This window comes from Pristiophorus japonicus, chromosome 13, assembly GCF_044704955.1.
Source record: "Pristiophorus japonicus isolate sPriJap1 chromosome 13, sPriJap1.hap1, whole genome shotgun sequence".
Classification (NCBI taxonomy): Eukaryota; Metazoa; Chordata; class Chondrichthyes; family Pristiophoridae; genus Pristiophorus; species Pristiophorus japonicus.
In genome coordinates this window covers 32,565,087-32,592,229 of record NC_091989.1, presented here as the reverse complement: position 1 = coordinate 32,592,229, position 27,143 = coordinate 32,565,087, and the positions used below count along the sequence as shown (strand labels likewise).

General features: G+C 42.6%; 2 protein-coding genes across 9 annotated transcripts in view; one reads left to right on the top strand and one right to left on the bottom strand.

Moving 5' to 3' along the window:
- armc10 (armadillo repeat containing 10) overlaps positions 1–14,477 on the top strand; it is a 29,887-nt gene extending 15,410 nt beyond the window's left edge. For both annotated transcript variants that reach the window (XM_070897336.1, XM_070897337.1), the window contains exons 4-6: positions 2,528–2,704; positions 10,063–10,134; positions 13,313–14,477. In XM_070897336.1, the coding sequence (XP_070753437.1) occupies positions 2,528–2,704; positions 10,063–10,134; positions 13,313–13,573 (510 nt within the window). In that variant the 3' untranslated portion in view covers positions 13,574–14,477. The remainder of the gene's footprint in view (positions 1–2,527; positions 2,705–10,062; positions 10,135–13,312) is intronic.
- Positions 14,478–22,966: 8,489 nt separating this feature from the next.
- napepld (N-acyl phosphatidylethanolamine phospholipase D) overlaps positions 22,967–27,143 on the bottom strand; it is a 56,110-nt gene continuing 51,933 nt past the window's right edge. For all 7 annotated transcript variants that reach the window (XM_070897334.1, XM_070897333.1, XM_070897329.1 and 4 more), the window contains exon 5: positions 22,967–23,408. In XM_070897334.1, coding sequence (XP_070753435.1) covers positions 23,283–23,408 — 126 coding nt within the window. In that variant the 3' untranslated portion in view covers positions 22,967–23,282. The remainder of the gene's footprint in view (positions 23,409–27,143) is intronic.

Sequence of the window (27,143 nt, the reverse complement as noted above, 5' to 3'; positions counted from 1 at the left end):
GGCTATAATTGTAATGTTTCAGCTAATCAGAGAGAGGGTGCTGCACTGATGCCAATTTGAATAGAAGCCCTCCATGTGCCTCGCAAGCTCCAAGTTGGCCACAGTTGCTGAAATGTGCATGTGAGCTTTTTAATCCTGCCTGGATTATTATGCTGCATCGCTACTGTAGTTGAAACTTGTGAATTCAGTATTGAACCAGGGGAGAAATTACAACATGCTGTGTTGCAGAGGGACCTGGAGGTCCTTGTGCATGAAACTCTTTTTGGGAGTAAACAAAAAACATTAAACTGTGCCCCCCCCCCGATCTGGGGGAAACACCAAACATTTACAGGCCCTTTTTAATTTTTTTTTGTGGTATTTTTTTGGGGTTTTTTTTGGGCACAAAAACATATTTTTTTTCCAAGTGCCCCCTATAAAAGGGGAGGGGGACACTAAAAGCACCGGCAATTAAAACAAATTAACTTAAAAACATAAAATCAAATTAAAATTTGGTTGCCGGGCGTGATGATGCACTCCAGTCCCTCCGGTGCCCACCTCTCGTGGAAGGCCTCGAGCGTACCGGTGGACACCGCGTGCTCCATCTCCAAGGACACCCTGGCGCGGATGAAAATGACCAGATATTGCCGAAACCGGGATTGAACCACGGACTTTTAGATCTTCAGTTTACCACTCTCCCAACTGAGCTATTTCAGCCCGACTTCTTGTGCATGAAACTCTTTTCGAGTTTATCTGTAAAACAGAAAACATTAAACCGTGCCACCCGCCCTGGATGACACAGCAGACATTTACAAGGCCCCTTTTTTTTGGGGGTTTTTTTTTTGGGGCGCTAAAATCAAATTTTTCCGGTGCCCCCTATAAAAGGGAAGGGGACACTAAAAGCACCGGCAATTAAAACAAATTAAACTTTAAAACGTACATGAATCCCAAAAAGTTAGTTTGCAGGTGCAACAGGTAATCAGGAAGGTGAATGGAATGTTGGCCTTCATTGCGAGAGGGATGGAGTACAAAAGCAGGGAGGTCCTTCTGCAACTGTATAGGGTATTGGTGAGGCCGCGCCTGGAGTACTGCGTGCAGTTTTGGTCACCTTACTTCAGGAAGGATATTCTAGCTTTGGAGGGGGTACAGAGACGATTCACGAGGCTGATTCCGGAGATGAGGGGGTTACCTTATGATGATAGATTGAGTAGACTGGGTCTTTACTCGTTGGAGTTCAGAAGGATGAGGGGTGATCTTATAGAAACATTTAAAATAATGAAATGGATAGACAAGATAGAGGCAGAGAGGTTGTTTCCACTGATCGGGGAGACTAGAACTAGGGGGCACAGCCTCAAAATCCGGGGGAGCCAATTTAAAACCGAGTTGAGAAGGAATTTCTTCTCCCAGAGGGTTGTGAATCTGTGGAATTCTCTGCCCAAGGAAGCAGTTGAGGCTAGCTCATTGAATGTATTCAAGTCACAGATAGATAGATTTTTAACCAATAAGGGAATTAAGGGTTATGGGGAGCGGGCGGGTAAGTGGAGCTGAGTCCACGGCCAGATCAGCCATGATCTTGTTGAATGGCGGAGCAGGCTCGAGGGGCTAGATGGCCTACTTCTGTTCCTAATTCTTATGTTCTTATGGCCTGCCTGCTGTGTGTGGCTTAGTACCACATCATGGTGTGCCACGGCCACCACACATTAAAAAAAAATCCATGCACAGGCATCTTCCACCCTTCAAGATTTAGTTCGAGGCCTGGAATTTTGGGTCCTTCATTGAAACACCTGTGAACTTTTTGACGTGGAAACAAGTCATCCTCGATTCAAGAGACTGCCTATGATGATGACCACATCATGGGGTGCATTTATCTACTCAGCAAGGAGTTCCTAGGGTGTGTTATGTTTTATGGTGCTTGACGTTCAGATAACACAGGGAGACTAGAAAATCCCTGCTTAAAATCAGCTCTGCACTGCCACTGAGTCAAATCAATCCCCTTTCAGCAGATTTAAGTACTCCAATTTGGGAAGGGTGGGCTGCTCCGAGACTGGAAGGATGATGTGTTTCAAAATATAATACTGTGACTGAGTAACAACTCTATTTCAGTTGGATCCTATTTATGATTTATAATAATAGTATAATTGTAGTGTTCCCATACCTTTCTGTGTTGGATTTATAGTTTTTGAAAATATGCTGGAAGATAGTAAAGGTACCTTTCTTTCTACTACACCAGTATGAACTTTTCAATTTCCAAACAAGCCATCCTGTGGTCTCTGTCAGCGAGGCTGCATATTTAATGCTTGTGTGTTATTTTGAGAAATAAGGTATTGAAGATTCACTATATGCTGCCCAGTTAATGGACTTAACAAGGGTAGGAATTCAGATGCTAGCTCTACCTAATGTATGGATTAGAGCAAGTTGATTATCTCGGGCAGTTGATCTAATGACTACTGTACAAAAATGTGCATTTCAAATGGTTTCATCTTTCACATATGAATGAAATGTGCAGATAATGGTTTTCTTAATGTATTCTAAAAAGCTATATTTGTTATAGATTTGGATCCCTCAAATATTGGAGATCCTAGAAGCTACCACGTTAAACTCGGAGTTGCAAGTAGCTGGCCTTCGAGTGCTGACTAACATCTCTGTTACCAATAATTATCATCACATGATGACCAACTCCATTCCTCACTTTCTTAAGCTCCTGGCAGAAGGAACTGAAAGTATAAAGGTATGACTTGCTGACTGCAGCAATTTTGGCTTTCATAAAATATGCATGATGCATTCTAAGGAACAGCATTGTTTCATTAATTCGAATGTGTACACTTCAAAGTGGTGCAGGAGATTTAACAAGGTGAATGCCAGAATGTAGCGTTCTTCCACTTTGGGTACCCAGGAATAACATGGCCAAATGCAGAATAAAGATACTGCTACTGTGCTTGAGTAATATTTTTCAATTCTTATCTTCAGAAGGACACTCCCTAGACATCTACAGCACCCGTTTGAACTTACTCATTTCCACACAAGCCATCTGTCAGTGAGGCTGCATATTTAATAATTAAATAAAGGGAGTTTTGTGCTATATACTTGTGCCTACTAGAAACTGGGTTAAGACTTTCCAAAATTATTTGACAGACCTTTATATCTGTAGGACATCAGCCTTCACTCATGGGTTTGATAGGCCCTATGTCCCAAAGTGAAAAGATAGTCTTGTAACCTCCAGTACTTAGGTGCCACAATCACTGTGGGAGAAGGACTGCATTGAATAATATTTTCCCCATGCCCCAATTTACCATCTTCCCAGAAAGTGTTAACTCAAGTTGACACACAATTCTCCATATGCCAGCAGCTTTTTGGTGTCTTGCCATTTATTATATGTGAGTCTTGCAATGTCGCGCGCTCCACTTGCTCTCGGGGGTAGGATGGGGTGCAAACCGTGGGAAATTTCCAGCAATATGTGGAGCGCCGCGTAGTGCTGGTGGGTGCACAGGGCCCTCCTCTTCTGTTAAAGGGAAAGGCATGCTGCCGACTCTGCATCAGGGAGAAGGGGCCACCACTAAACCACTGGGGAGCAGGGTGCCGTGGCAACAGCTTGGCACAGCTGAGTGCCGAGCTGCAACATCTGCCACAGACCCTGCAAATTGGAAAAGGCAAAGCCGTGACCAGTAAGTCGGCCATTTCTTGCATGCTGCACCTCCCCTTTTAATTTCCCCCTCGCGAGTGGAATGCGACCCATTTGTGCTCCTGGGCGAAAATGGGTCACTGCACATGGTGATGACATGCAGCAGCCTGGGGCGCTACCGGCAGGAGTGGGGCGCTTCCGCTAACAAACGTTGAAGTTCGCTGGAGATGGTAGCAGCCCCGGGTGAGAAGTCATTTGCGCCCAAGGGGCGCTTTAGGGAGGTGCGAACTACCCAAATTTCTCCCCCAATGAGAATTCTCGGCAGATTCTTTAGTGATGGTTGGTGTTCACATTTGGCTTTGACACCTTCATGTGCACCCATATAGAAACATAGAAACATAGAAAATAGGTGCAGGAGTAGGCCATTCGGCCCTTCTAGCCTGCACCGCCATTCAATGAGTTCATGGCTGAACTTCAGTACCCCATTCCTGCTTTCTCACCATACCCCTTGATTCCCCTAGTAGTAAGGACTTCATCTAACTCCTTTTTGAATATATTTAGTGAATTGGCCTCAACAACTTTCTGTGGTAGAGAATTCCACAGGTTCACCACTCTCTGGGTGAAGAAATTCCTCCTCATCTCGGTCCTAAATGGCTTCCCCCTTATCCTTAGACTGTGTCCCCTGGTTCTGGACTTCCCCAACATTAGGAACATTCTTCCTGCATCTAACCTGTCTAGCCCCGTCAGAATTTTAAACGTTTCTATGAGGTCCCCTCTCATTCTTCTGAACTCCAGTGAATACAAGCCCAGTTGATCCAGTCTTTCTTCATAGGTCAGTCCTGCCATCCCAGGAATCAGTCTGGTGAACCTTCGCTGCATGCCCTCAATAGCAAGAATGTCCTTCCTCAGGTTAGGCCACAATACTCCAGGTGTGGCCTCACCAAGGCCCTGTACAACTGTAGCAACACCTCCCTGCCCCTGTACTCAAATCCCCTCGCTATGAAGGCCAACATGCCATTTGCTTTCTTAACCACCTGCTGTATCTACATGCCAACCTTCAATGACTGATGTACCATGACACCCAGGTCTCTTTGCACCTCCCCTTTTCCTAATCTGTCACCATTCAGATAATAGTCTGTCTCTCTTTTTACCACCAAAGTGGATAACCTCACATTTATCCACATTATACTTCATCTGCCATGCATTTGCCCACTCACCTAACCTATCCAAGTCGCTCTGCAGCCTCATAGCATCCTCCTCGCAGCTCACACTGCCACCCAACTTAGTGTCATCCGCAAATTTGGAGATACTACATTTAATCCCCTCGTCTAAATCATTAATGTACAGTGTAAACAGCTGGGGCCCCAGCACAGAACCTTGCGGTACCCCACTAGTCACTGCCTGCCATTCTGAAAAGTCTTCATTTAATCCTACTCTTTGCTTCCTGTCTGACAACCAGTTCTCAATCCATGTCAGCACACTACCCCCAATCCCATGTGCTTTAACTTTGCATATTAATCTCTTGTGTGGGACCTTGTCGAAAGCCTTCTGAAAGTCCAAATATACCACATCAACTGGTTCTCACTTGTCCACTCTACTGGAAACATCCTCAAAAAATTCCAGAAGATTTGTCAAGCATGATTTCCCTTTCACAAATCCATGCTGACTTGGACCTATCATATCACCTCTTTCCAAATGCACTGCTATGACATCCTTAATAATTGATTCCATCATTTTACCCACTACCGATGTCAGGCTGACCGGTCTATAATTCCCTGTTTTCTCTCTCCCTCCTTTTTTAAAAAGTGGGGTTACATTGGCTACCCTCCACTCCATAGGAACTGATCCAGAGTCAATGGAATGTTGGAAAATGACTGTCAATGCATCCACTATTTCCAAGGCCACCTCCTTAAGTACTCTGGGATGCAGTCCATCAGGCCCTGGGGATTTATCGGCCATCAATTTCCCCAACACAATTTCCCGACTAATAAGGATTTCCCTCAGTTCCTCCTCCTTACTAGACCCTCCGACCCCTTTTATATCCGGAAGGTTGTTTGTGTCCTCCTCAGTGAATACCGAACCAAAGTACTTGTTCAATTGGTCCGCCATTTCTTTGTTCCCCGTTATGACTTCCCCTGATTCTGACTGCAGGGGACCTACGTTTGTCTTTACTAACCTTTTTCTCTTTACATATCTATAGAAACTTTTGCAATCCGTCTTAATGTTTCCTGCAAGCTTCTTCTCGTACTCCATTTTCCCTGCCCTAATCAAACCCTTTGTCCTCCTCTGATGAGTTCTAAATTTCTCCCAGTCCTCGGGTTCGCTACTATTTCTGGCCAATTTGTATGCCACTTCCTTGGCTTTAATACTATCCCTGATTTCCCGTGATAGCCACGGTTGAGCCACCTTCCCTTTTTTATTTTTACGCCAGACAGGAATGTACAATTGTTGTAGTTCATCCATGCGGTCTCTAAATGTCTGCCATTGCCCATCCACAGTCAATATCTGGGAAACTGTAATCCTGTACATATGATTTAGCATAAATGGTGATGCACACTGTGCTCTCTGCCATTCAGAAGGTCGAACTTTGAATGAACTGAATAAAATTACAGCTCAAAGTCTTATGCTCATAATTATGTGGTTCCAGGCAGAATGTAGCCACCTTGCCCCAATTTTAGGCACTGTTTACCCCCTCCCAACCTTTGCCAGGTTGCTTCCTCACCCTTGAAGGAAAGCCCTGTCTTGTGCCAGCAAAGTGAGTTCTTGGCCTTAAGACTGCAGCAGTGCCTGATAACAATTATTTGACACTTGTGCAGTTATGTATTGTGGAATCAGTGTTCCTCAACATTACAAACCATGGTATGCAGAGTACAAATCAATCTGAATTCCACCTGTCATTAGAGTGATGGACTCAATAGAATTGAATGTGCTTGCCGGTTGTATCCTCCACTATCAGTTAATGATAGTGGCCATAAAGAGATGGGATGTCCACCAAAGAACAGCTGGACAACGTGTGTGGACTTGGAATCAGAATCCAATGCACAGCAGCTGATTAGAATTGGCAGCAAGGGCAAACAGGTTGGTGCAGTAAATTGAACAATGACCTTTCACCTGGGGAACTTGAGTTCAAATTGAGCCTGGACTGATGAGATGAAAGTACCCTGTCTTATGATTGTAAGGGTCCTATGTTAAACACGTTTGGGCTGTTCCAGTCTAGTTCCTAGTGAGCATGGGGCTATAGTGCAAAACTGTCCTCATTTGGCATCAAGGGCAACAAGATGGCTGATGTGGAAAATGGGAAACAAAGTCATTCTGGAGCAGTTGGGGTGATTCTTTTCCAGCTGAGACATATTCTTGGGGCAGAGTAGAGCGAGCTTAATTTTGTATCTGACCTAGGCCTGACCATTGGAGTACATAAGAAATAGGAGCAGGAGTAGGCCATTTGTCTCCTCGAGCCTGCTCTGCCACTCAATAAGATCATGGCTGATCTGATCCTGGCCTCAACTCCACTTCCCCGCCTGCTCCCCATAACCCTCGAGACTCTCATCTTTCAAAAATCTGTCTATCTCCACCTTAAATACATTCAATGACTCCACTTCCACAGCTTTCTGAGGTAGAAAATTCCAAAGATTCACGAGAATTTATTCTCAGAGAATAAATTCCTCATCAGTTTTGCTTTAAATGAGCGACCCTTTATTCTGAAACTGCTCCCTAGTGCTAGATTCCCCCACGAGGGAAAACGTCCTCTCTGCATCAACCCTGTCAAGCCCCCTCAAAATCTTATACGTTTCAATAAGATCACCTCTAAGTCTTCTAAACTCTAATGAATATAGGCCCAACCTGCTCAACCTTTCTTCATAAGACAACCCTTTCATCTCAGCAATCAACCTCGTGAACCTTCTCCTAAACGGCCTCCAGTGCAAGCAAAGGGAAATCATGCTTGACAAATCTTCTGCAATTTTTTGAGGATGTTTCCAGTAGAGTGGACAAGGGAGAACCAGTTGATGTGGTGTAGTTGGACTTTCAGAAGGCTTTCAACTAGGTCCCACACAAGAGATTAATGTGCAAAGTTAAAGCACATGGGATTGAGGGTAGTGTGCTGACGTGGATTTGAGAACTGGTTGTCAGACAGGAAGCAAAGAGTAGGAGTAAATGGGTACTTTTCAGAATGGCAGGCAGTGACTAGTGGGGTACCGCAAGATTCTGTGCTGGGGCCCCAGCTGTTTACATTGTACATTAATGATTTAGACGAGGGGATTAAATGTAGTATCTCCAAATTTGCGGATGACACTAAGTTGGGTGGCAGTGTGAGCTGCGAGGAGGATGCTATGAGGCTGCAGAGTGACTTGGATAGGTTAGGTGAGTGGGCAAATGCATGGCAGATGAAGTATAATGTGGATAAATGTGAGGTTATCCACTTTGGTGGTAAAAAGAGAGTCAGACTATTATCTGAACGGTGACAGATTAGGAAAAGGGGAGGTGCAACGAGACCTGGGTGCCAAGATACATCAGTCATTGAAGGTTGGCATGCAGGTACAGCAGGCGGTTAAGAAAGCAAATGGCATGTTGGCCTTCATAGCGAGGGGATTTGAGTACAGGGGCAGGGAGGTGTTACTACAGTTGTACAGGGCCTTGGTGAGGCCACACCTGGAGTATTGTGTACAGTTTTGGTCTCCTAACTTGAGGAAGGACATTCTTGCTATTGAGGGAGTGCAGCGAAGGTTCACCAGACTGATTCCTGGGATGGCGGGACTGACATATCAAGAAAGACTGGATCAACTGGGTTTGTATTCACTAAAGTTCAGAAGAATGAGAGGGGATATCATAGAAACGTTTAAAATTCTGACGGGTTTAGACAGGTCAGATGCAGGAAGAATGTTCCCAATGTTGGGGAAGTCCAGAACCAGGGGTCACAGTCTAAGGATAAGGGATAAGCCATTTAGGACCGAGATGAGAAGAAACTTCTACACCCAGAGAGTGGTGAACCTGTGGAATTCTCTACCACAGAAAGTTGTTGAGGCCAATTCACTAAATATATTCAAAAAGGACTTGGATGTAGTCCTTACTACTAGGGGTATGGCGAGAAAGCAGGAATGGGGTACTGAAGTTGCATGTTCAGCCATGAACTCATTGAATGGCGGTGCAGGCTTGAAGGGCCGAATGGCCTACTCCTGCACCTATTTTCTATGTTTCTACCCTTCCTTAAATAAGGAGACCAAAACTGTATGCAGTACTCCAGGTGTGGTCTTATTCCAGGTGTGGTCTTACCAACGCCCTGTACAGTTGTAGCAGGACTTCCCTACTTTTATACTCTATCCCCCTTGCAATAAAGGCCAACATTCCATTGGCCTTCCTAATTACTTGTTGTACCTGCATACTAACTTTTTGTGTTTTATGTACAAGGACCCCCAGATCCCTCTGTACCACCGCATTTTGTAATCTCTCCCCATTTAAATAATAATTTGCTTTTTTATTTTTCCTGCCAAAGTGGATAACCTCACATTTTCCCACATTATACTCCATCTGCCAAATTGTTCCCCATTCACTGAACCTGTCTATGTCCCTTTGTAGATTATTTGTTTCCTCCTCACAACGTCGGATGTCTGAAATAGGAATAATTCTATTCCTCAATACTAACACCCTTCATCTTGATGGCAAATTTCAGTTTAATTTTTAAAAGTAAAAGAAAAGAACAGTAGCTGTCTTGTATTTTTGTGAACAAGTTTCAACCAGTCAGTGCACTTTTTGATGGAGTGCTCCCGATAAACTTCTATGCTCCAACCAACTCTACTTCTGTGCTTCTAGATTGCTGTAAAACTTTGCCATTTAACTATAAATGGCAATATAAAATCAAATTATATTAAAATAAGGACACAATGTAAGCACACTTTAAGATGGGTACTGAATTACGTCTGCGCACTGTTAAAGGTTCATGCAAACTAGACAAAGCAAATGCTTGTTAAGCAGTAGCATAAATACGTAAATTTAAATGAACATTTTTTTGGTCTCATTGTAAGCTGAGCCTCCCCTGATGATCTGTGTGTTTTTGATTAGAAGAGCCATACAGACCCAGAAGGTCCAGGTTTGGTACCTGGTGTGTGTTTAGCTTATCTCAGCTGGGGCAATGGTAAGGATGCAAGGATTGGTCATAGCATCCCTGGGTTAGGGAGAGGTAAATAGGTCAGAGTTCCAGTTCTGATAGCTTCGCTGGAAGTTTGAAGTCGTGTGAGGACAAGATTCAGCTTGGTTGTGATGTCCCTTTAATTCACATAACCTGCTCACACTTACTGTGAAGGCCCACATAATGGCAAGGTACCAGAGGGTGACTGGTGCTTGATGAACTGCTCCCCAGCCACCAGGAGAGATGATGGGGCAAGGGATCCAGTGTGGTGAATGTAAATGGACAGTAACAAGTTGTGTTTCCATAAATTGCCCTTTTAATGGATTTGTGTTTGTTTCAAAAACAGGTTCAGGTTTTAAAAGTCCTGGTAAATTTGTCTGCAAACCCAGACTTAACTCATGACCTTCTCTGTGCTCAGGTAAGAACCAAACTGATGCTATTAATTGAAGCTATTTTGCAGTTGAATGCTTGATTTTTAAATAGGACACTTGAACAGAAAAGAAACCTTGTACTACTTGTCTAATAGTCCACGTGTACTGTTGGTACAAATGTGACGCGTTGTTCAGAACGATCTTCACTTATGTTGTCCAATCACTTTGTTTCAGGGGTGGTGGGGTGAAGATCAGGATTTCCAGAGTTCTATATATAAAGTTGAGCATATGCCCAGCTGATATACATACAGTTTTATACAATCTTGCTATCGGTGTTGCTTTAGAGTTTATGCTACCATTGCAATATTGATTTGGCATCCCAGATGATTGACACTGATACCAAAGTGTAGTGGAAATGCAGCATGAGAAACTGAAAATTGTTCTTCTCATATGAGTCTAGGATTTAGTACCTCTGTTTCTTGGTTCGCTGTGTGGAAAACCAGAGTCTTCTGAGAAAGCCACACAAATACAGATTGTGTACTCCGTAGAGTGCACCTTCTCTTCACTTAACTATGTGCAGAGAGCTCAGGTGCAGATGTGTGAGAACAAAGGTCTAATTGCACATTTACTGATGGATATTAGCCAGTTAAAAGCAGCCAATTAACAAGCATATGCTGGTAAACTTCCTGAAGTTTGCATATAACATGTGAGTTTATTGCCACCATCCTCCTCATACAACTTAACTTGTCAAATAGTTGGAATACAGGACTTTGGCAACAACTGCTTGCCTCGCTGCAACCCAATCATGGTAGGCATTGAATCCTGGATATATATGTGTTCGCATACCTGGCCTACTGATAAGGCCTTCTAGCAGCTGTCAGCCCAAGTTTCAGAATTTGTACATATGGTGGACATTTGTCTTCAGCCTGGCAGATCTTGGGAGAAGAACTTGCGATGTGCAGAACATCAAAGTCCATTTTCAGATACCAGCTGCTTAATCCAGATGCTCATGTAAGGGTTTTGGCAAAGAGGCATGCCTGTGGTGAGTAGGGTTGCCAACCTCCAGGTTGGATGTATTCCTGGAGGATTGATCATATGATGTCTGTATTTACCTAATAACGGTTGAGTCCCCTGTGGTTTGAGTTTGCTTAGGGTGTTGTGCAAGAACTGGTAGTTGAAGAAGGGAAACCACTGGCTCCCAGCTCTGCAGGGAATGTTGGGCCCCACATCCATCTCATTCCCCAGTTTCCTCCTCTCCCTACCCAAGCCTCAATCTCACCTCGACCCCCAGATCGGTGATGAAGGTATATTTTTTGTGATTTTATATGGGTGTGATGTTTTGTTTTTAATTTCCACCCCCCCAACCCATGGTCATTGCTGCTCTAAAATGTCTTGTTTTGTTCATTCTAAGCTTCAAGTATACTGTCTTCAATTTTTTCCTCCTCCCAGCACCTTTGTGCTAAAATCAAAGTAGTATTGATTAAATAGAGAAAGACAAGAAACATTGCAATGGGAAGAGATAGCTTGGAGACAAGAGGTGAATGAATGATCCACTGTTAGATACTGGGCTTTTTGTTGTATCCTGTCCAGGAGTTCAAGAGAGATGTTAGAAGAGTCTTATCTAGATATGGGAATAATTTCTCAAGTCTGGGACACACTTGGGCTTCAGAGAGAATTGCAAGACATTGACAGGAAATTGTGTTTAGTATGAAAGAGAAAACAAAGGTTCTTGAAGGCAACTTGCAGTGGGTGAGTTGTGGGAGTTCCTGAGGAGATATGAGGCCAAGAATTTCAAGTGAGCCATCAAAGATAACAGGTTTACTCATTAGTTACACCTAAGAGATGTGAAAACATTGTATTTTTGAAGAAATGAAAGAAGCCAGATTTTCATTGCCCCATCGAAGGCATGGAGGAGACCAAGGTACAGTGATTGTACTTTGTACTGAAGAGTGAAGGTAGTGTGCACTGAAGGGGTGAAATCTAACGTAGTTGATGTGTGTGGAGTGAAATCGTTCTAAGTAGATTGGATAGGGTTGGATGATAAATGGAGGCTCATTAATATGGAGAAGGGACAGAGTAGAAAAGGGGTGCTTTGGGTGACTGAGTTGTAAAGATAGGCACAAGATGAACCATCCTAATGATACAATTATTTTGGGTTGACAGACTGTTCCAGTTTGGGCCTGGTAATATTGGTGTTCTGGCTTCCACTGAATCTGAGTAATGCATTTTATCATGGAATTCCGTGTGTAATGCATGAAGGATGGTTCCCTTCAAAATCTGAGGCACATTATCAATGTTGCTTTAGGGTGTCAATGAAGTACAGCTGTGATTTGGCATCAGCTGCCATAACTAGCAAAGCCATTGGAACCAGAGAGGTCCCAATTTCAGGAATCTTGCGATATTTGTAATGGGCTTCAACCACAGAATCTTCTCTCGTCTTGTATGAATAGGAATTCAAATGGCATATTCATTGTTGGGACAACTTCCCAAATTGTTTCTTAAAAACAAATTCTGTTTACTCTGTTCGTTATGAGGAATGTATTTGTATCCAAAGTATATGAAATTGCCCTGGTTGAAATAGATCAGCTGTAGACTGAAGCTCCTTTTAAACTGATCCAAAAATGTATCCTGATCTCAGCCTCCAGAACTTGCCCTCATGCCACACCTCTTGTGGTTGTTCTGAGTGAGATTGCCAGTTATTATGGATATTAAATGCTGGAGCAACATTCCCTGACCACAAGCAGTCTCGAAAAGACTTGCTGCCAAAACGATTTGCATGTGGAAAATTTACAGCTGTCCGAAGAGAGGACATTGCCAATCCAGGTGCCAGAGTTTTAACTTGCTGAACCATCTAAGCCGCCTTATTTGTGAATTTAGGTGCTTAGTTGGAAGTTGTCTTTTATATTTAACCTTTGATCATAGGCACTAATTGCACTGTAAAATGCAAATATTCAAAAACGCTTCATAACACTGCTTTATAATATTTGTAGCCTATTGTCATTTTGTACATCTTTTTGCATTAAATAAACAACCATTTCAGTGACTGGTGTCATATATAAAATGAGTGACAAAATAAATTAACACGTGCTTTACCAAGAGGAAATATACACAGATGTCTAATATCCAGTTTTCACCGTGATCAGAATACTCGGGTTTCAATTGGACCCTTATTTGAAAATGTGATTAATAAACTATGCAGTGAACTCGTTTACACTTTGTTCCCAGGCACCATCATCGTTCCTTTCGTTGTTTGACAGCTGTGTAAACAAAGAAGTTCTTCTACGACTGCTGATATTCGTGGCAAATCTAAAGGAACATTTGAATCTGTTGCAAGGCTCTGTTCAGTATGAATATGAAGTGGAATCGCTCCATTCTGTAATATTTGGGAATCCAACACTGTTTTTTCTCAAACTTACAACACTTATGTTGTACCAAGATAATGAAGTGAAACAGCAAGCTGCTAAAATTATTACCAGACAGTCTTAGATATGTTTTCATTATTTACTCAGCAATTCTGTGTTTTGATGACTATACATGCTAAAGGTGTCAATTTGAATATAAATATGTACTCAAGTGTTGCAGTAATTTAGCAAACCAAGTTATATTCAGTGTGTATATATTGTTTTTGGTAATGCTGAAGGGGGAGCCATTTCCAATACTTATGGAAATTGGTCTTGTGCCAATGCTGTTTTTCCTGTAGAGGAGAGGATTAATGGTGTCTTAAATACAAATAGCCTTTTCTGAGGCATAAATCAAAAAAACTAATGGTGTCGAGAAAGGTTAAAAATCCATTATTTGTATATTAGTTGAAAATTATTTCAATACTTTAAAATATGTATAGTGCCTGATCAGGATTTCTGATATTTTTATGAATCACTGTAAACTGATGTAATATGATTTTTTTGTCTAATTATTTAAGCTGTGACATTGTCCTCATTCCCTTTTTGATGTGGGAGGCTAGAGATAATGATAAATTGTAATAACTTGCAAAGACATGTAAGCGATAAAACATTCTCCTGTATAGTTCCCTAAACTGGATAATACGTTTTAGCCAGCCTGTCCAGGAAATGGGTAGAGGGGACAAAGTGAACTCATCCTTTCTTTGTGATAAACTGAAGATGACTTTGGGACGGTGCATGCCATTGGGTCCCAAATACGAACAGCAAAAAATTACATACAAATTGGGGTACAGATGCAAGTTGAATAGAAGAAAACTTAAAACCAGTTCCCATTGTTTAAAAACTCAATTTGCATGTTAGAATGTAAAAAGAAAGTATCAAAACCATGCTAATTGAACACACGACCTGATTGGAGAGGTGCTTAAGTGCATCCAGGCAAGAAAGGGCACATGCTGAAATGGATTAAAAAGTTAGTGTTATTTGAATTTCAACGTTAAGGCTGTACGCCTGAATTCTTGCTGTTTTTTTTTAAATAGTTATGATTGGACAATATATAGTAAGCAAGATAAATATCTTTTTCAGACAACATTCTGAACTAGATCTTTTTAGATCTGCAGCAACAATGGAAATGGATTGAAGCTTAATATTCACATTTTGGACAAGAGAAATCCATCCGCCGATCACTTTTATGTTGATGAGACAGTTGAAAAGTTTACTTAAATTTTGGAATTGTATCAAAATGCAGTTGCTGCTATAGAACTGGTTTCTTCCCAGAAAATGTAAGTGCTGTAACTGAAAAGAACACTGATTCTTAAATAGAATCACCACATTTTGAAGCTCATATGTAGGTTCCCAGCAGGAACATACTGCTGGAATAGAACAAATAGCTTTCAAATATGTTGGTATTTGGGTAGGATATCTGGAGTATAGGAAGGTGGCACCTTTCTGTACAATGAATTAGCCTATCAGAGATGCAATGTATAACATTTTTAAAAAAGCTTCCTTCCTCTAGACCCAGAATACTGCAAACTATTAAGGAACAAGTAATTTTGGCATGTGTGAAAATTTACAATATTTTCAACACATCTTTGGATCAAAGCAGTGTATTGCAGATACTATTGATACATCACTACTAAAATATAACATTTTTGAAGTAAGTTTTCTGGTCAAAATATATGCTATATACCTAATGTGCTGAGCTTGCATTTATTTCTGCAAGTTTTTAAGCTACTGTAATTAACGAGCAGACTTTGTATAATAATGAACTGTAGATCCTAGACCTCGTCCCTGTTGAAACCACACTAAGACTGACTGAAGCAGGAGCTCAAAAGCTGCTATTTGTTGATCATCATACATTGTTTTGTTGAGATATTTTGAGTAGACAAAACCACATCTAAAATACTTAATTATAAATTGCAATGCAGTTATCATGAAGTCCAAATCATTTAGCTGCTTTTCTCCCATCCACTCAATCTTATTTAAAAACATCATAACTGTTTCAGGCAGGAGAAAACCTTCTGTCCATCTATCATATTCCCTTTCCGTCTTCTCTTTCCAAGAGAGAAAAGCATCCAGAATAGTTAATGTTTCCTCATATGTCATTTCCTTAAGTTCAGATCAACCATGTAGCTCTTTTCTGTACCCCCCTACAATAACTGTATATTCTTTTTTGAAATATTGGCGCTAAAACTGCATGCTGTACTCTAGATGTTAATCATTTTAAAATTACCATAACTGGATTTGTGTGTTATATCCCTTGTTATATATCCCAACATTCTGTTTGCTTTTCAACAGTCTAGGAAATTTATGCTGATGATTCAATTTCTCTCCTACTCCTGATACTGCAAGCAAATAATCCACATCACCATTCCCTCTGCCAATTCTCATAACCTTACATTTCCCTGTATTCAACTGCAATTTCTCCGCCCACTGATTTGAGCTCGTCAAGATCCTTTTGCATTTGTGCGTATTGATATTCATCATTTACCACTGCTCCTAACTTGCTCGTCTCCTGTACCCTGAAGACTAGAGAAAATTAGTTCTTCTGGAAATGTAATCTAGCTTCTAGAAATAATCAAGGACAGCAAAAAGGCTAATGCACTTAATTCCACTTCATCCCACTACAGAGAGTTAAGCTCTCTCTCACTCTTGCAACTGGTCTAGACAAGGTGTACCTACAATGGGGGTTCTTGTGCTCTCTATGGAGACAATATTCCACGCACATTGGATGCTATGACCTGTTTCAATCACATTTTATATCTTAAGAAACACTAATTTGGCATTGGTTTTGATTGCCCAGCAAGATGAGAGTGGAACTTGTGGTTAGCATTTACTTAATAAAGTAAATGCAATAACATTTTCATACTGCAAAGTATCATGTGATTGAACATCATGTGATCAGATATCATGTGATGATGTCATGTGATCAAACCTCCAGGAATATGTCCAACCAGAGTTGGCATCTCTACCTAGGGGGCAACGGTATTTCTGTTCAGTTACGTTAGCCAGCATGAAGCAGCAAGACAAGCTTGTTAAACAGATTTTAAGCAATATGATCAGCAATTTCAATAAGTGAACTTACCTAAGCTGGTTTCACTTCAGAATTTGCACTGAAAGTCAGTCCTGGGATGTATGCACTAATGTCACATGCACTTTGCGGGCATAAGTCATCATGTGACTGTGACGACAAATGTTCCTGTTAAGCTTCGCGGCCGCACACCAGCTTTCCGCACGGGCGGAAATTTAAATGGGCCGCACAGCCCGTTAAAGGGGCCCTGCATCCCCCAAAAATTAGGGGGAACTTTGGTGATTACATCAGTAGTATGACGCGCATGCATCTCGGTAGTCAACGGAATATCTTCAGTATAACTCTACAAACAAATTTGGGATCAAACAATTAAAAAGCAGCAATTAGAGCTGTCCTTGTACTTACTTTGGTCACCCCTTCTAATTTCTCCTTCTTTAGAACCTTATCACATTATCTGGACATCCTAGAACGCTTCATGTCCATGCAATCATTGTTATGTAGGCACCGCTGGTGGACTTGTCCCCTTTTTTGAAGATGGTCATGATTACGGCATCTCTAAGATCTCCTGGCATGCTCTCCTCCTTCCAGATGATAAAGTGCAATATCCCCACCGGTACCTGGGACTCCCTGGCCCAGGACCACACAAAGTGGAGGCAGAGCATCCGGGATGGCGCTGACCGCCTAGAGTCTCGTCGCCGAGAGCATGCAGAAAACATGCACAGGCAGCGGAAGGAGCATGCGGCACACCCGCTCGAAGTCCCGAAGGTTTGTCAAGGAGGCGGCCTATAAAAGTCCGGGGAGTCGGAGGCAACGGGACTTCGAGCGGGTGCATTGAGGCGGCCTATAAAAGTCCGGGGAGTCGGAGGCCTCCAGGTGCAGCTGCAGCAGGGAGGCAAAAAAGGAGAAAGAAATCGAAAGGTGACATCACATCCAAGGGGGTAAGTGATTGGTGAATAGTTTTTCTTTTTCTTTTCTGTATCAGTAAGTAACCTTTAGCATTGTTGTTGCCAAATTAAGTTAATCTAAGGGTTAAGTTATGGCAGGACAGCTCGGACACATGTTACGCTCCTCCTGTACTATGTGGGAAGTCAGGGACGCCTCCGGTGTCCCTGACGACTACGTGTACGAGAAGTGTATCCGCCTCCAGCTCCTGACGGACCACATTGTGGCACTGGAGCTGCGGGTGGATTCACTCTGGAGCATCCACGATGCTGAGAATGACGTGAATAGCACGTTTAGTGAGTTGGTCTTACCGCAGGTAAAGGGTACACAGCCAGATAGGGGATGGGTGACCAACAGGAAGAGAAGTGGAAGGAAGGTAGTGCAGTGGTCCCCTGCGGTCATCCCCCTGGAAAACAGATACACTGCTTTGGGTACTGTTGAGGGGGATGACTCATCAGGGGAGGGCAGCAGCAGCCAAGTTCATGGCACCGTGGATGGCTCTGCTGTACAGGAGGGAAGGAAAAAGAGTGGGAGAGCTATAGTGATAGGGGATTCGATTGTAAGGGGAATAGATAGGCGTTTCTGCGGACGCTACGGAGACTCCAAAGATGGTATGTTGGCTCCCTGGTGCAAGGGTCAAGAATGTCTCGGAGCGGGTGCAGGATATTCTGAAAAGGGAGGGTGAACATCCAGTTGTCGTGCTGTATATAGGTACCAACGATATAGGTAAAAAACAGGATGAGGTCCTACAAAATGAATTTAGGGAGCTAGGAGCTAAATTAAAAAGTAGGACCTCAAAAGTAGTAATCTCACGATTGCTACCAGTGCCCCGTGCTAGTCAGAGTAGGAATCGCAGGATAGCTCAGATGAATACGTGGCTTGAGGAGTGGTGCAAGAGGGAGGGATTCAAATTCCTGGGTCATTGGAACCGGTTCTGGGGGAGATGGGACCAGTACAAACCGGACGGTCTGCACCTGGGCAGGACCGGAACCAATGTCCAAGGGGGAGTGTTTGCTAGTGCTGTTGGGCAGGAGTTAAACTAACATGGCAGGGGGATGGGAACCTATGCAGGGAGACAGAGGGAAATAAAATGGAGGTAGAAGCAAAAGATAGAAAAGAGAATAGTAAAAGTGGAAGGCAGAGAAACCCAAGGCAAAAAAAAAAAGAAAAAGGGCCACATTACAGCAAAATTCTAAAGGGGAAAAGTGTGTTAAAAAGACAAGCCTGAAGGCTCTGTGCCTCAATGTGAGGAGAATTCGGAATAAGGTGGACGAATTAACTGCGCAGATAGCAGTTAACGGATATGATGTAATTGGCATCACGGAGACATGGCTCCAGTGTGACCAAGGCTGGGAACTCAACATCCAGGGGTATTCAACATTTAGGAAGGATAGACAGAGAGGAAAAGGAGGCGGGGTGGTGCTGCTGGTTAAAGAGGAAATTAATGCAATAGTAAGGAGGAACATTAGCCTGGATGATGTGGAATCAGTATGGGTGGAGCTGTGGAATACCAAAGGGCAGAAAACGCTCGTGGGAGTTGTGTATAGACCACCAAACAGTAGTAGTGAGATTGGGGACAGCATCAAACAAGAAATAAGGGATGTGTGCAATAAAGGTACAGCAGTTATCATAGGCGACTTTAATCTACATATTGATTGGGCTAACCAAACTGGTAGTAATGTGGTGGAGGAGGATTTCCTGGAGTATATTAAGGATGGTTTTCTAGACCAATATGTCGAGGAACCAACTAGAGGGTTGGCCATCCTAGACTGATGTGTAATGAGAAGGGACTAATTAGCAATCTTGTTGTGCGAGGCCCCTTGGGGAAGAGTGACCACAATATAGTAGAATTCTTTATTAAGATGGAGAATGACAGTTAATTCGGAAACTAGGGTCCTGAACTTAAGGAAAGGTAACTTCGACGGTATGAGACGTGAATTGGCTAGAATAGACTGGCAAAGGATACTTAAAGGGTTGATGGTGGATAAGCAATGGCAAACATTTAAAGATCACATGGATGAACTTCAGCAGTTGTACATCCCTGTCTGGAGTAAAAATAAAACAGGGTAGGTGGCTCAACCGTGGTGAATAAGGGAAATTAAGGATAGTATTAAAACCAAGGAAGAGGCATATAAATTGGCTAGAAAAAGCAACAAACCTGAGGACTAGGAGAAATTTAGAATTCAACAGAGGAGGACTAAGGGTTTAATTAAAAGGGGGAAAATAGGAGTACGAGAGGAAGCTTGCAGGGAACATAAAAACTGACTAAAAGCTTCTATAAATATGTGAAGAGAAAAAGATTAGTGAAGACAAACGTAGGTCCCCTGCAGTCGGATTCAGGTGAATTTATAATGGGGAACAAAGAAATGGCAGACCAATTGAACAAATACTTTGGTTCTGTCTTCACGAAGGAAGACACAAATAACCTTCCGAATGTACTAGGGGACAGTAGGTCTAGTGAGGAGGAACTGAAGGATATCCTTATTAGGTGGGAAATTGATGGGATTGAAGGCTGATAAATTCCCGGAGCCTGATAGTCTGCATCCCAGAGTACTTAAGGAAGTGGCCCTAGAAATAGTGGATGCATTGGTGATCATTTTCCAACAGTCTTATCGACTCTGGATCAGTGCCTATGGACTGGAGGGTGGCTAATGTAACACCACTTTTTAAAAAAGGAGGGAGAGAGAAAACAGGTAATTATAAACCGGTTAGCCTGACATCAGTAGTGGGGAAAATGTTGGAATCATTCATTCAGGATGAAATAGCAGCGCATTTGGAAAGCAGTGACAGGATTGGACCAAGTCAGCATGGATTTATGAAAGGGAAATCATACTGGACAAATCTTCTGGAATTTTTTGAGGATGTAACTGGCAGAGTGGATAAGGGAGAACCAGTGGATGTGGTGTATTTGGACTTTGAAAAGGCCTTTGACAAGGTCCTGCACAAGAGATTGGTGTACAAAATCAAAGCACATGGTATTGGGATTAATGTATTGACGTGGATAGAGAACTGGTTGGCAGACAGGAAGCAGAGAGTCGGGATAAACGGGTCTTTTTCAGAATGGCAGGCAGTGACTAGTGGGTTGCCGACGGGATCAGTGCTGGGACCCTAACTATTTACAATATACATTAATGATTTAGATGAAGGAATTGAGTGTAATATCTCCAAGTTTGCAGATGACACTAAACTGGGTGGCGGTGAGAGCTGTGAGGAGGATGCCAAGAGGCTGCAGGGTGACTTGGACAGGTTAGGTGAGTGGGCAAATGCCATGGCAGATGCAGTATAATGTGGATAAATGTGAGGTTATCCATTTTGGTGGCAAAAAGACGAAGGCAGAATATTATCTGAATGGCAGCAGATTAGGAAAAGGGGAGGTGCAACGAGACCTGGGTGTCATTGAAAGTTGGCATGCAGGTACAGCAGGCGGTGAAGAAGGCAAATGGTATGTTGGCCTTCATAGCGAGGGGATTTGAGTATAGGAGCAGGGAGGTCTTACTACAGTTGTACAGGACCTTGGTGAGGCCTCACCTGGAATATTGTGTTCAGTTTTGGTCTCCTAATCTGAGGAAGGACGTTCTTGCTATTGAGGGAGTGCAGCGAAGGTTCACCAGACTGATTCCAGGGATGGCTGGACTGACATATGAGGAGAGACTGGATCAACTGGGCCTTTATTCACTGGAGTTTAGAAGGATGAGAGGGGATCTCATAGAAATGTATAAGATTCTGACGGGACTGGACAGGTTAGATGCGGGAAGAATGTTCCCGACGTTGGGAAAGTCCAGAACTGGGGGTCATAGTCTTAGGATAAGGCGTAGGCCATTTAGGACTGAGATGAGGAGACACTTCTTCACTCAGTTGTTGACCTGTGAAATTCCCTGCCGTAGAGAGTTGTTGATGCCAGTTCATTGGATATATTCAAGAGGGAGTTAGATACGGCTAAAGAGATCATGGGGTATGGAGAGAAAGCAGGAAAGGGGTACTGAGAGAATGATCAGCCATGATCTTATTGAATGGCCTACTCCTGCACCTATTTTCTATGTTTAAACCAGTCCCACCCACCCTTTCCTTCAACGAGTGTCTGTCCCACCTGTGATAGAGACTGTAATTCCCGTATTGGACTGTACAGCCACCTGAGAACTCACTTTTAGAGTGGAAGCAAGTCTTCCTCGATTCCGAGGGACTGCCTATGATAATGATGTAGGCAAGAGCAGCAGTCATTTTGTGTATAGCAAGCTTCCACAAACAGCAAACAGGATGAATGCCCCAGTTATTTGGTGGTGTTGACTTTTGATTCTCCAATGTTGATTAGCGGAACTTTTTTCCCCAGGGTGTTTGGTTCTTACACTAAAGTTACGGTGGATGAGCGGGAGAACCCCCATGGAAACCTACTCCCTTTGTGTTTCGGTAAAGAAATAAATCTTAATCTCAAAGAATCAGAATAGGAGACAAGCGAAGACACAGCAACAGGAAAATAGAGACTTATTTTAATTTGTCTGTGAGCAATGTCATTGGGAGATCAACTAGAGTTTTCTTTTCAATGTTTACATTTCATCACATTCTTACATATACTAAAAAGATTTCATCTCAATTTAATATTTGTAAAGACAAAGGGGCTACTCAGTTCTAATGGTGCATATACTGCACCCACACAATCCTCAAGTGTTAATCAATTAGAAAGTAGTATTACAATAGCTACTATATATGTAACTTTTTGCCATTCAAACTTCTGTTAATGTATTTTTTTTAAATGGGAAGATAAATCCAGCGTGGATGCACTTCCACTGTGAAAATAGCAGCCCCCTCCCCCAAGAAAATTGATTAAAATCATTTAAAATATCTCCTGCCTGAGAGGAGATACAAGGTATTTATAAAACAGCCAAGAATACAAATGTAGGCGTTAATTAGCATATCAGACAGAGCCACGGTTACAGTAAAGCACCTTTGAATTAACTGGATAAGAAAATAAAACACCTGGGTAGCACTACTTTTACGCCTCCCTCCAGTCCTGTAGCATACTCTTATTTTCACATTGATTATCAATCAGATGACTTGGGCCCACACGATCATTTGTTTAAAAAACACACTGATAATCTGCCTGACCATCAATGCATCCATAGTGTCAGTACAATTCCTGCTTATTAAAAAGGCACTTGGCTTAAGGCCAACTTTCCATTTCAAATTCAAGGTCATAACTCAAGCTGCATTGAAATAACTGCTTATATATATATATATATATTGTATTTAGTTACAGTAATGTTTTATGCATTTCACATGCTCAAAATACCCATTTATTTAAAGTGTGCAATTATAAAACTTTTTTGGCAAACGTGCAGGTGGCAGGTTGAATGCAACGACAATGGAAGACAATCACAGGCTCACTTTAGGCAGCGGACACACTGCAAAACCCACATATTTATCTAAAGCATTCAGCAACCAAATTAATGTGTTTTGGTAGTTTGATAAAAACAAACACTATATGGAGTTTGATTAATAAACACAAAACCAAAAACATTATGTACAACAGTTTTAATTATGTAAGCCAAACCCAGTATGTGTTTATTTTGTGAAGTAAACAGTTTTCTGATATACCCAAAGCTTCAACCATAAGTTCTGGGCGGGAAGAGAAATTTACTTTGTAAAACAAGCATACGTGATGCTTGTTTTTAGAACATGTGCAGTAGGATTAAAAAACTGACAATTCATAAACTAATGGCACTTCAATGAAAGTTCAGCCCAAAATTAAAAACAATGATTGACAGAAAGGCGAGCTATGTTCAATTTGCTCTGTGTGAGATAACCACACTTAGTTTATAATCAGTTTGCATTTTCATTGAAAACCTTCTTCCTCACTCAAAATCTTTGATTCTCCATGCTTCAAAACAAAGAAATCCTCCGGTTTCAATCCATATCTTTCTCGAGCTTCCTCAAGTTTTCTTCGAGGTTCCAAGTAGTACTGAAATTGAAACAATTCTTTAATAATTCATATTATACAACAACTTGTATTTATATGGCGCCTTTAATGCAGTGAAACATCCCAAAGTGCTTCACAAGAGTGTTACAAGACAAAAAATTTGACACCGAGCCACACAAGAAATTAGGGCAGGTGACCAAAAGCTTGGTCAAAGAAGTAGGTTTTAAGGAGCGTCTTGAAGGAAGAGAGGCGGAGAGATTTAGGCAGGGAATTCCAGAACTTGGGGCCTAGGCAACAGAAGGCATGGTTACCAATGGTTGAGGAGTTATAATCAGGGATGCTTAAGAGGGCAGAATTAGAGGAGCGCAGACATCTCGTGGGCAGGGGAACGGGGAAGTTGTTGGGCTGGAGAAGATTAGAGACATAGGAGTGGTGAGGCCATGGAGGAATTTGAAAACAAGGATGAGAATTTTGAAATTAACCAGGAGCCAATGAAGGTCAGCAGGCACAGGGGTAACTGGTGAACAGGACTTGGTGCGAGTTAGGATCATCTCTAGTTTACGTAGGGTAGAATGTGGGAGGCCAGCCAGGAGAGTGTTGGAATAGTCAAATCTAGAGGTAACAAAGGCATGGATGAGGGCTTTCGATGAGCTGAGGCAAGGGCGGAGATGGGCGATGTTACGGAGGTGGAAATAGGCGGTCTTAGTTATGCTGTCGATATGTGGTCGAAAGCTCATTTCAGGGTCAAATATGATGCCAAGGTTGTGAAACAGTATGGTTTAGCCTCAGATAGATGCTAGGGAAGGGGATGGAATCAATGGTTAGGGAATGGAGTTTGTGGAGGGGACTGAAAAAAATGGCTTCGGTCTTCCCAATTGGAGAAAATTTCTGCTCGTCCAGAACTGGATATCGGACAAGCAGTCTGACAATTTAGAGACCGAGGAGGGGTCGAGAGAAGTGCTAATGAGGGTAGAGCTGGGTGTCATCAGCATACATGTGGAAACTGATGGTGTGTTTTCGGATGATGTCACCAAGGGGCAACATGTAGATGAGAAATAGGAGGGGACCAAGGATAGATCCTTGGGGGATACCAGAGGTAACAATGTGGGGGTGGGAAGAGAAGCCATTGCCGGTGATTCTTTGGCTACGATTAAATAGATAAGAATGGAACCAGGCAAATGCAGCTCCCAGCTGGACGATGGTGGAGAGGCATTGGAGAAGGAGAGAGTGATCAACCATGTCAAAGGCTGCAGACGAGTCAAGAAGGACAAGGAGGGATAATTTGCCTTTGTCAGTCACAAAGGATATCATTTGTGACTTTGATGAGAGCTGTTTCGATACTGTGGCAGGCACGGATACCGGATTGGAAGGATTCAAACATAGAATTGTGACAACACATTCAAGGACTTTGGAGAGGAAAGGGAGGTTAGCGATGGGATGGTAGTTTGCAAGGACTGAGGGGTCAAGGGTTGATTTTTTGAGAGGGGTGATGACGGCAAATTTGAGGAAGAGGGGGACGGTACCTGAGGAGAGAGAACTGTTAACAATGTCAGCTAACATGGGAGCCAGAAAAGGAATTTGGTGGGAATAGGGTCAAGGGAGCAGGAAGTGGGTCTCATGGACAGGATGAGTTCAGAAATGTCATGAGGGAAGATCTGAGAAAATTGAAGAAAGATGTGAGGTCAGGGCTAGGGCAGGGGATTCCTTAGAGGAAGTTTGCCCTGGTGGGTTTATGGCTTCAAAGTAATGTCAAGAAGGGAGACATACAATTGTACAAAGGAAATTAATGCCAATAAACTGCCACCTTTTAAAGATACACACTTCATTTTTTACAATGTTACTTTCTCTCTGGCCTTTCATGTTTAAGATCCACTCCACAACCCACTTGAGAGATCAGGAAGCCATTTTCCAATAGTATTCTTGAGACAAATGACAGAAGGGACAAAGAACTACCTGGAGTAATTGGCTACCTTATATTTTTCTCCAAGGGGGAAGGAACCAGCTTTACCACTTTACCTACCTTGATGCCAATTTTGGCAATTGGTCATATGGGAAATTAGTGGGTCGACTCTGTCCTACCATTTTGTGGCACAATGCGTTGGAACACCAATCTGGTGCACCACCATTTGGCCATACAGTGCACTCGAGAACTGAATTATTTGAATTGTTTATGAAACCATAAAATTATGTATTACGTTTTACAAGAATGTTCTGGCAATATTAATTCTAACCACCAAGCTGTAATCCCTAACTATTACACTGTGTAACACAAACATTCCACCAAAACCAAATAATCCTGTTTTCACAATATAAAATATGTCACAACTTTAACAATAAATACATTTGTTGCTCTGACACAAACTTCCAGCTGTCTAGAGATCAGAAATTTGAAAAATTGCTCTCAAAATTTGTTGACCTTTAAGTTATTCTTTGTAGATTACAAATTAAAAATCTAGAAAATAAACTATAAATTCTCTTAAGTATTACAAAGATTTTTTTTTTTAAATGGCACTGGACACAGAACAGCCCTCCTCTTTCTCCAAAAAAATCATACATTGGGAGATGGAACTAATGGAACTATGGGGTTAAAAACAGTACAATTGCCAAAAGGGCCCATGAAAACCTTAGTAGCTGTAGTAACAAAAATGGGAAAATGGCACAGAAATGATAATAGAACTTTCCACTGAATCTTCTTACAATGCCCTTAAAATTAACTTCCCTATGCAGCTGACCTAGCAACCCTGGATATTCATTATATAAAGGGGTGAATTAAATTTGACATCCTGCAGGTATGAACATTGTAGAATGGCATGAAGGACAAAATTACATCACACCCTCTCGGTTTCTCCCCATCTATTCGGCAAGTGGAAATATGCAGATAGTAGGCAGAGATCTGGCATTATGGATCTCTAGCTCAGTATGTCAATTTATAGGGCATAATGATACAAAACAGGACACCGGTAACTGAAGACAGAAACTGTACAATTAGCTCTTTTTTTTTTAGGGCACATTAATCTACTGTGAAGTCATGAGCCTTTATGTCCCCCCTGCCTCCCCCTTACCCCAAGTCTTTTTTCTTGGCTGGCCCCTCTGAGTCAATCACTTCCTGGATCTTAGACGTCAGAATGGGCAACCTGGTGCCAGACATTGCCAATACAAATACTAATCAGTACCCAGGACATAGGTGAGAGTGGTTCCATGACGATGTCTCTCCAATTTCTACACACCTTTATTTAGGGGTTAAAAATTTGGGTTGTTTGTGCCTCCCATAGTTAATGAGGCGCAAACAACTTTACCCCCGGGCATGGAGCCGCTACCGACTCCCACAAAATTCCGCGGGAGTTTAGCGGCAGCCCTAACTAGTAGCGCCCACTCCTACCAGTAGCATCCCGTTTTAGCCTTGGAGCGAAAATTCAGTATCACCCCGTGAGGTTAAAATTCACGGGGAGGTGTGGCGCTGAAAATGTTTTAAATGGATGGCTTACCGGTTGCGGCCTTTTTCACCAGATTGCGGGTCCATGCCACGATCTTGCAGCCCGGCACTCCACTTCTGTGTTGGGCTGCTGCCATGGCAGCCAGCTCCCTGGTGGCCCCTTCTCCCTCCTGCAAAGTTGGCAGCTTGGCCCTCCCCTTTAATGGAAGGGGATAGCCCCGTTTTCCCGCCAGCGCTACGCAGAGGGACGCGTAGTGCTGGAAAATTCACATTGCTTTGCGCCTTGGTCCTGCCCCCGAGAGGAAGTGGGGCACGAGATTTTGTGCTCCACTTCCTCTGGGGGG